General features: G+C 41.5%; 1 protein-coding gene across 17 annotated transcripts in view; it reads right to left on the bottom strand.

Moving 5' to 3' along the window:
- UBR2 (ubiquitin protein ligase E3 component n-recognin 2) overlaps nucleotides 1-10,262 on the bottom strand; it is a 109,947-nt gene that overhangs the window by 3,313 nt on the left and 96,372 nt on the right. For 13 of the 17 annotated variants that reach the window (XR_014061832.1, XR_014061833.1, XR_014061834.1 and 10 more), the window contains 6 exons: nucleotides 9,399-9,507; nucleotides 9,025-9,081; nucleotides 8,646-8,723; nucleotides 7,798-7,968; nucleotides 5,610-5,711; nucleotides 1,580-3,804 (listed from right to left, as the gene is read on the bottom strand). Coding sequence is in view for 12 of the 17 variants with exons in the window: in XM_081518697.1 (XP_081374823.1) it covers nucleotides 3,663-3,804; nucleotides 5,610-5,711; nucleotides 7,798-7,968; nucleotides 8,646-8,723; nucleotides 9,025-9,081; nucleotides 9,399-9,507 (659 nt within the window). In the remaining 5 variants the exon portion in view is untranslated. Of the gene's footprint in view, nucleotides 1-1,579; nucleotides 3,805-5,609; nucleotides 5,712-7,797; nucleotides 7,969-8,645; nucleotides 8,724-9,024; nucleotides 9,082-9,398; nucleotides 9,508-10,262 lie in introns of those variants that run through there. The other 4 variants (XM_081518698.1, XM_081518695.1, XR_014061837.1 and 1 more) reach the window with 3 other exon arrangements.

The raw sequence follows: 10,262 nt of genomic DNA, 5'->3' as shown, positions 1-10,262 counted from the left end.
CCACACAGCCTCTTCCAGTATTTTCAAGCCCAGGACTGAGCCACCAGTCAATAAACCCTGAGTAACCTCAATTCAGGTTAATAAGATTAGGCGCTTGCTCTGCACACTTCCTCGCCTCTTCTCTCCTTCTCCAGGTACCTGTAATGCTAGGCCAGCAGGTTTGCAGCTTAGTCAGGGGCAGGCGTCGGGTGGTGCAGGACAATCAGGGCCTCTGACCCACTACCAGATCTAAAGCCAGTGCAGCCAGCCAGCAGCATTGTGTGTGAAGGGCTAGGAATGTGTGGGAATAACATGGAAGCTCAGGAGGAGGATGCCCTCATGGTCTTAAGAGGACATGAGATTGGCTGGAAGAAATATCAGACTTTGATTCCTGAGGGCGTTATATCTTGTCCTCTAAATCAGAGGATGCGTCTAAGTGGCAAAGTGAAGGGGAAGGTCATGTGAGCCTAGTATAAAGAAGATTAAGATATGCAACAACTCTTGAGTTCTTCACCTGAGGGAAATGGAAACAGGTCCACACAAAAACCGAACAGCAATGTCTGTCATGGCTGTGTTCCTAATCACGAAAAATCACCCAAATGTCTTTTACCTGATGACCGTGTAAACATCTGCACAATGGAGCTCGACTCAGCAACCAAAAGGAACATGGATGGCTCTCAAATGCATCAGTCTTCTTAGAGAGAAGCCAGACTCAAAACGCTACGTGATATATAACATTCTGGAAGAGGCAAGACAAAGGGGCAGAAAAACTTACTGGTTGCTTGGGGTCACGATTGGGGAAGGTGCCCAAAAAGGGGCACAAGAGAACTTCTTAGGGTGATGCAATGGAACCAAACCGAGTATGGTTTGTTAAAAAACACCTGTATGCATTTGTCAAAATGTATAAAATCATCCACTAGAAAGGGTGAATTTCACTATTTGGCAAATTAACTTCAATAAACCTGACTTAAAAAAAACAGAAATAGGGACAAAGAAAGAAGGGAGCATGTCAGAGGGACTTAATGAGTCCTAGAACTCAGGATGTTAGGATCAGGGGAGGGAATAAGCTGGGAGCAGCATTAATGACCAGGAGAGAGAGGAAGCACAATGGAAACTGTTTTATTTGATGCTTTCAAGAGGATTTTCAAGAGCACTTGTAGGCAATGACTCCCTTGCAAATGCAGCATGCAGCTTCCTTTGTATGTGTGTCTGGGGAGTGTGTAAGGAGGAGGACCTGGCAATCACTAGGTAAGAATAGGCAAGAATAGGTAAGAATGTTTAAACCTGGAAACAACTTACAGCTGGGAGAGGCTTTGAGGGCCCTGTTTTCCCAGTGATTTGAGGTCCAAGATGGTTCAGAAAGGTCATAAGCTGTCATAGTCAATCAACATGAGACTTAATCAGCTGAAATGATGAGCAAGCTTTCTTCAGAAGGTTAAGATAGTTTGGCTAACAGCCATAATTATCGACACTAATAATATAAGCATCTTAAATTTCAAGCTAATACAGATGTCCCACTTTATTTGTAGCAAGGTGACATGGGGGACAATTCCACTGCATTTTACTGTGTGAAACAAAGGAAATGTAGGCAGACCCAAAGTAATGTCAACACCTAAAGCATTTATTTGGATATCTTTAAACTTTTTACATATGATACATTCCCAATTTTACAAGTTGTCCACAGATAATAAAGTTATAGCCAATTTATTAAACAGATATGATTTTTCCCTGATATGTAAAGCATGTTTATATAAACATTTCTACAATAAACATAATACATGCGGAACAAATCATAAGACTAAGATGATTCCTCAGTTGGGGGAAGACAATTAGCTTAATGATACACACACCAGAAGACAAAAGGGTGTGTGTTGCTACTTGATGTAAATTCATTTTCTCTCAGACTCCCTGACCTTCTCAGAGAACGGAATCCTGGGACACCCTCTGCTAAGAGCAGGCTTATATGAAGTCAGTTTTAAAAGTTGAAGTATTATGATTTGGTGAAGAAGTTTATAATCCTACTACAGAGGGAGAAACCTGGTTTTATTCGGAGATTAAGCTTGGTTAACAACTGGAGAAAAGCCAAAAGAAGCTGGACTTAAAAGCTAAAGGAGTGGGGATGTGACCAAGGCTAAAATAAACATTAAAATCATGATGCCATCCACAGACCACACCACCAGGAAGGGAGAAAGGCCAGAAGAGGGGGGTGAGCGCTGGGTTCTAACGTAGATTTTCTTCCTGTTGGGCAAGAAGCGCCTCCTCTCAGATGGGTGAGTCAGTCCCAGGCAAGAAGGGTCAAGTTCATCCTTTCAGAGGAAGGGATTCTTCACACACCACCCTGGTGAAGTAGTGAGTGTGGCTTCTGCATCCCCACTGCCTTTAGCTGAATGTCTGGATTTCCGGCCTTCCTCCTGGGTGTACTGTGGAGGGTGCAAAGCTGAGCAGGATGCAACTTTCAGATGCAGTTCAAAGAAAACTGAGTGCAACGGTTATCTGCGTTGGCTAAAAAAGTCCAAGAGCCTCTTATTATTCATTCATCCCTTAGTCCCTCCTCAGAGAGACTCTGAACTGATTCCTCCACCAAATCTGCCATCACTCTCCGTGTACCCAAGCTCTTAGCACACATGATCAAGCGAGAGTGGTGTGTGGCATGGTGTGGTTATAAACTACTTTACTAAGCGGCTATCATTCTAGGAAGGCACCTCTTAGTAAGAACAATAAAGTTCAAAAATAAGAAAAAGCCTGGGCACACAGGCTGTCCCAGGAATGTACTAAGTGACTAGCAAGTAAACAGCAATTCATCTATTCCAGAAAATGCTGGAAGGGTGGGGGTGAGGGAATTTCAAAACACTGAATTCTCATTTTTTTTGCAAGTGCTTGATTCTAGATGAATACACTCTTTCAACTTAGTCTTAGAAATAACAGAATATATTATCTGAAAAATTAGGATACTCTAAGTTTTCAAAAAGCCCTTTAAAATGAGTTTTTTTCCTCAAAGCCAAAAGTCTTGCAAAAAGAAAAAAAAAAAAAAGGGGGGGGGGGAATCCAACCTTGTACAGTCCTGAAAATCAGCTGGCACAAAAAGACACCACCATTTCCCCTTCGGATTCCCACAAGCTCCTCCAGCAAGTGTCCCCCAACCCCCTCACAGCCAGTGGAAACAGGGAATGCCACTTTTGAAATACACTGCTTTGCTTAGAGGTAGGGTCCCAACAGCTGTGGGGACACTGACCCAGCCCCAAGGTTGAGAGTCACTGAGCAGGACCATGAAGTGTGACCCCCAAAAGACCAGAGACTTTGCTTTCTGCTGCTGTTGAATCAGCTTCCGGCCTGGAGTTCCCTGTGCTCAGTAATGTGACATGGCTCAGATGACTGGGGAACAGTCAAACGCAGTCAGATGCCTGCAAATGGGCTGAGTCCAGCCCAGGAAGAGAAGCTCCTTCCTGGATTCGAAAATTGAAGAAGTTATGTTTGAAGGACACAGCAAATGATGCAAGAAAATCTGCTGGCAGAAAATGATTTTCATCAGTTCCTGGAGCCAGAAGCTATAAAAATAAAAACTGGGGGGAAAAAAAGCTTAAATAATTTATTTCCAAATTCAGAAGAAGGTATTTTCTATTTTCTTTCTTGAAAAGCCAGCTGGGTTACAAAAATCCAAGTTCATGCATTTGGTAGCGAAGTAGCTATAGGTGTTGCCAGTCAATGCCGACCAGCGTCTGGTTTGCCTCCTGGGCGTGTCCGATTTCCTCTGTGATACTGTGCTGGTGCCAGAGCTTCTGAATCTTCTTGAATCGTTCTCTGCACAAATGTAAAGGATTTCCCCGTCTAGAAAGAAGACACACATCACTCAGGAGGTATTTGGTGGTGTATTCATCTACTCTACTCCAACCTTTCCTGGTTTAGGAAAAGTTAACAAGTTATTGGTTTTAGATCCTCTGCAAAATTTCTCTCTGGCAGGCGTCTGTGGCTATTAATATGTTAGCTCTGACCATTTGCTAGGAGCAGCTGAAGGGGAGTAAGTGCAAAAAAGAAGAGGAAAACAAACTACACTGACTCAGGCTGGGGTGAGGAACAGGAGGGTGGGGCTGAGCAGGAGGGTTACCGTTGAGAGGCTAAAACTATGCATTCATTGTCCATTTTGTTGGTTAAATGTAAAACAGGGGGTGGCGGGGGAGAGGATGAAAACACTACACAGGTAAAAATGTTCTTCCAAGTATGTCTTTTAGATCCAATGTTTAAGCAAAGCAGCCAAACATGAATAACTCTGGTGTCCAACTTAACCATAGCACAGGTGTTGGTGAGTTCACGCCTGAGGCCTTGGCTCCTGACTCAGAGCACCAGTCCTCTCAACTCTCCATCCAGGGCTCCTCCTCCTAAGAGCCCACATTTATTTTTTTTTCTTTCTTTTTTCCTGTTTGGCTCATTTCTTTTTTCATTCATTCTTCCATTTATTCATCCGACAGTATTTATTTAGAACGTGTTTTATGCTAGTTCACTGTCCCTGGCCACATAAAATTGAGCCCAGGAGACAGGCAGTAGGCAGGTAAACACAGTGACTCTGGGTCATAACATGGGCTAAGAAGAAAATGAAACTGGCCAACGTGACAAACCTACTCAGAGGCTATGTCAGCCAGGGTGGTCAGGGAGGACTTCTCTGAGGAGGTGGCACTGTACTGAGACCAGCAGGAGTCAGCCATGTGCTTACGGCGGTACGGGAGGAAGGGGGATGGTAGGGGTGGTACAGAGTCATTAGAAATATACCAGGAACTCATCTGGAATACGCAAGGAATACCCAGAAGTTGGAAGAGACAAAAACAAGACTCTCAGTTACCAGTGGTTATATAACAAATCACCCCAAAGTTAAGGGCTTTTAGAGCTCACATTTCTCAGAACACCAGGTTGAACCCTCAACTGGTGGCACAAGTGTATCCTTGCAGTCAGTCAAGTGTCTGGGGAGCCCAACTACTTATCTTGCCTTGGTTTCCAGGCCTTCAACTTCTGCTCCCCAAGCCTGGGAAGCTACACCTAGGTTAAGATTTTTACCCCATTTTGGCAAAAATAAACGGTCTGAAAATTCTTTAATAGTGCTTAAAGGAACTACTGTTTGTATACTGCTTTTGATGCAATAGGTGCTACCAGAGTAGAACACTGCCTCAAATTATTGTTTATAGCTCTGTATGTTCTAAGTCTTTGTCCTCCAGATTCTTACGTAGTAAGATAAGTGCATCTCTTGTCAGTTAAGATTTGCTCTTTGTCACTTGAAGAATACTGGGTCTCCCACACAAAACTGTACAAGTCACAGTGCGCTCTCCCTGCAGCACTTGATGCTGTGGGACCATTCAAACAGTTCTCTGGACTGAGACATGGAAAAAAGTTGCCCTCTGTCCCATTTTCTCCCCCTTATGTATCGTGATGGCCCCCATGACATTCTGAGGGCCAGCAACAGGAATGGCAAACCAGACAGCAAGGGGAGCTTCCTTGAAAGAGTCCACAGACAACAGCCACTTGTGCTAATGCCCTGGGCAGGTAGCAGGCAGGCCTCCGCACCACAGGGTTCATCGGGATCACCTCATGCTGAAGGTCCTGGAGGCCCAGAGCCAGCCAACATAGTTCCCTAGGATGGACCTTACCTGAGTCCCTGGTCAGTCTCCCCATAGTCATCAAGGTAAGGAGGAGAATAAAAACAGCCTTTGGTTTTGCCAGCTAAAAATAGTACTTGACATTCTCGTACTCTGTAGAGAGAACAATTTATACATTAGGAACCAAGATTTGGATTCAGTTACAAATGGACTGAAGTCCTAGAGAAATCAACAAAACCACTAGAAATATGGGGTTAACAGATACAAACTATTATGCATAAAATAGATGAGCAATAAGGATTTAGTGTACAGCACAGGGAATTATATCCAGTAACTTGTAATAATCTATAATGAAATATAATCTGCAAAAAAACAAAACAAAAAAACCCCTACATCACTGTGATGTACACCTGAAACTACTGCAATATCATAAGTCAACTATACATCAATAAATATAAACAAACAAAACTAGTGTTGGAAGGCAAGAAGTGGTATTTATAGCAGAGACATTTGATAGTTTCAGGTGGACAGTTAAGGGACTTAGCCATATATATATATATGTGTGTATCCATTCTCTCCCCAACTCCCCTCTCAACACATGCCTAAGTATTAAAAATAACTAAAAGGACTGTATTGTTATCAATATAAGGAGGAAGAGGGACATTTAGGATTAGATTTCAACAACTCATATAAAACTGGCATTGAAAAGATTAAATACGAGAAAGTTAACTTCTAAAAGTAGTTACTGATGTATCAACCACTATTAAGAGAAAATTATTCATTAAAAAAAATGGTACACAGACATTATAAATTATGTTGACCTGAAACACAAAGCAACCCCCACTCGACCAAAAGCATTCTGAAATATGCTGAACAAAGTTAAAACGCTACTTTCGTGTTTCTCCTAAGGGTTTTAAAAAAAAGTTTCCTGATTCTGTTGAGAGGTTTGCTTAACTTTTTCTGGTGTTAGTTCAGTTCAGTCCAGTCGCTCAGTTGTGTCCGACTCTTTGCAACCCCATGAATTGCAGCACGCCAGGCCTCCCTGTCCATCACCAACTCCCGGAGCTTACCCAAAACCATGTCCATCGAGTCAGTGATGCCATCCAACCATCTCATCCTCTGTCGTCCCCTTCTCCTCCTGCCCCCAATCCTTCCCAGCATTAGTAATTCAGCTCAATTCAACATTTACTGAGAACCTGTAGTACACTGGGGGTACTAAGATGTGCCTAAAATCTATGCCCCAGAAGAGTTCAAACTCACGTCACTTCTTTCCTTCAGACCCTGCAATGGATTCCAACTCACTCAGAGATGTCAAGGGGACATACCAAGCCCATGACTCTCCCCACTGCACTTGCTATTCCAGTGGCAGTAGCCTCCATGCTGTTTCTTTTATTTTTCTTTTGGCCATGCTGTATAGCTTGTGGGATCTTAGTTCCTGGACCAGGGATCGAACCCATGCCCTTGGCAGTGAAAGCATGGAGTCCTAACCACTGGACTGCCAGGGAATTCCCTCTTTTCTTAAATAAATTTTACTGAGGTATAATTTTTTAAATAAAATGTATCTGTTTTTAGAACACAGTTTGACACTGCACCCTAGAATGTTCTGCCCTCTTCTTTAGGTTTTTATTCAAGACACCTTCCTAGGGACCTTTTCTGGTTTCCTATCTATAATAAAATTCACCTCAGCTGCCATTTCATATTCCCCTTCCTGCCTTATTTTTTCTCTTCTGCATGGATCACTTTCTAAATTCTTATTTTCTATCTCCCTCACGAGAAAATGAGCTCCATGAAAACAGAGGTTTTTGTCTGTTGTGTTGACCACTGCATTCTCAATGCCTTGTACACAGTCACTAATAAGTATCTGCTGTCCACTGATGAATACACACAACTACCTGCCTCAGCCTGTGCTATGTGTGAATCCTGCCATTATAGCAAAAGAAGTAATTAATTCTCACTGTGCCTGGGTAGAAAATCAAAGACAGCTAGCAGTTTCCCATTAGAACGAGGCACAAAGAAAGAAGAACAGAACTGTCATGGGGATGGAAATGACAATGAAAGAATCCGCACAGAGTTAGCATGAGCCAAATATGAGGTGTGGAGACAAGGCTCCCTGTTTTCCTCAAACGAATAAAAAGGGTGGGCTCTAATCCTCTGCAATGTAGCAGTTTCTCATGTCCATTCCTCAACAGGCATCTACTGTGGCAGATCTAAAGCTAGAAAGCTCTTTCCAGGGCCTTACCTCAGGAAGATGCCCACCCCAGAACCACAGGAGTAGGTGTGAGCAGTGCAGGCCCCCACGTCCTCCCCTTCCAACTCTGTCTGGCAGCAGTAGCTCTGGGAGCACAGCAGGGTTCCGCATACAAGGCACATGGTTGGGGCTCTGCTCTTGTCACCACCTGATTTGGGGCACCTCCATGGAACAAAACAATACAAGTGAAGACTAAAGAGCTGATGGCGGTAAAACCGTCCTGGGAAAAAATTCTGCAATATCAAACAGAGCTGAAGATCCATACAGACTATAGCCCAGGCAAATTCATTCATCTCACACATATACACCAACATCAGGTATTGGAAACAATCAACTGGAGAAAGGAGAAATAAAATTATCAATAGGAGGAAAAAATAGGTAAATGCTGCTACTCTCAGATAATGAAATGCTATACAACAGTGAAAAGTGATGAATTAAAAATTACATATGTCAAATGTGTAGATAAATCTTACAATCAATGCTAGTGAAAAAACCCACAGGAATAGGTACAATGTTATTTTAAAGCTTAAAATAATGATATATGCAAAATAATGTATACTGCTTAGGAATATAACCATCTGTAATAACGTGTTACTTAAAGTGCAAATGGTTTAGATAAACTGTAATGAATCAAACTTGTTCCTCAGCATCCTGTTTCTCATATTTTATTCTGTAAGATGGTGAGATCGTCCTTTTCCGAGTTAAACAGTGTAAAGTCATCCTGATGTTATGATTTCCCTACCCAAACAGAAGAGAACAGCTAAATCTTTCACATTCTGTATAGAGAATAAGTGTTTACAGTGGCAGGAAACGCTCAATAAGCTAATATCAAAACTTACGAGAAATTAGATGCTTGATTAATGAGGCTGCTGTAATCCTCTGGAAGGTCTATTAATTTGTTAGATTCTCTTGGATAACTAGAAAACAAAACAAAAGCCACACAAAAACTCAGTTAATAGGAGGACATATTGTTTAACAATAACAAAGTAACTCTTGACTTAGTCAAATAAAGGAAAACTGGGTGCTACCACAGCAGCAAGAAGCTATAGCAAGAAATTTAAAATGCATTCTTAAATAACACAGGGCCTTAGGATTCACATTTTACTTGAAGAACTCAGCATAAAAATTATCAGGACAAAAGACAGTACTGCACACTTGTATCTTGCTTCCTCCCTACCTCCTGCCCACAACCAAGAGGTTTGACAATCTTTAACCTACCTTACAGCGTCTCTTTCACCTTCCAGGTATCTTTTAACTTCGATGTTATGACACCAACTTTAATGTAAATGGAGGAAAAAATAAAACAAAACATTTTTACTTTTGAAGGGCTAGAACTAAATGTACGAGGAAATAAACATCTCCACTACTGTTCTCTGTCCAGGCAAATCTACTTATGCTATTCACTGGGCCTGGCAAAAATCTTATCATAAAGGTAAACTCTTAACTAGGAAGGCCTAATGAATCACAAGGATTGAATTCTGCCAGGCTCACTATCTGAGAATTTTGTAAAATATGTGATAAACCTAAGTTTGTTTCTAAATATATATATATATATATTTATTGTAATATAAAGAAGAAAATTGTATCATTACCTTTCAATCAGTAATTTCATTATCTCCTTATTTTCTTGAAAAAGACAAACGAGGTTGTTTGGCAGGGAAAGATAGTTACACAGATGTTCAAAATGACTTGTTCCGGAAGCTGCAAATAGAGAAGGAAAGGGATACAGATATAACAGTTAAGAGCAGATTCTATACTAGAGTAAGCAACAGCAGAGTTTAAAACAAAAAAAAGCACAAGACAGAAGAGTTCACTTTTGCTAGGTACATAACCTGTAGGAAGTAAATAAGATGGCACCGGAAGGAATCCAGAGTCAGGCGACTCTTTTACTAAACTGGCCACAATTTCTTGATGTTTCAGTATTATCATATGCAAAATGGGACACCCATACTGTGTGATACACTTTACAGGGTTACTTGTGAACATTAAATGACAAAAATAACATATGGGGAGCTCCAGAAAAGTATAAAGCAGTACAGAAATATAAGACAATTTTAACACTGAGAGATGGATTTAAACATTCACTTAATCATCACTGCAAATGATTAGGAAGTCTAAACTGTTCTCTCAGTGGTGCCTGGACAACTAGCTAGATGGAGATGCTATTGAACAAACTTGTAGAGAGCAACATTACATGCAGGTACAGAGTACGTCAAGGCTGTATATTGTCACCCTGCTTATTTAACTTATATGCAGAGTACATCATGAGAAACGCTGGGCTGGAGGAAGCACAAGCTGGAATCAAGATTACTGGGAGAAATATCAATAACCTCAGATATGCAGATGACACCACCCTATGGCAGCAAGTGAAGAAGAACTAAAAAGCCTCTTGATGAAAGTGAGAGAGGAGACTGAAAAAAATTGGCTTAAAGCTCAACATTCAGAAAACTAAGATC

Source organism: Giraffa tippelskirchi, chromosome 8 (genome assembly GCF_054371585.1).
Source record: "Giraffa tippelskirchi isolate mGirTip1 chromosome 8, T2T-mGirTip1v1.2.pri, whole genome shotgun sequence".
In the NCBI taxonomy this organism is placed as follows: Eukaryota; Metazoa; Chordata; class Mammalia; order Artiodactyla; family Giraffidae; genus Giraffa; species Giraffa tippelskirchi.
Note: the sequence above shows the minus strand (reverse complement) of the source record. Positions and strands in the feature narration are given on the sequence as shown.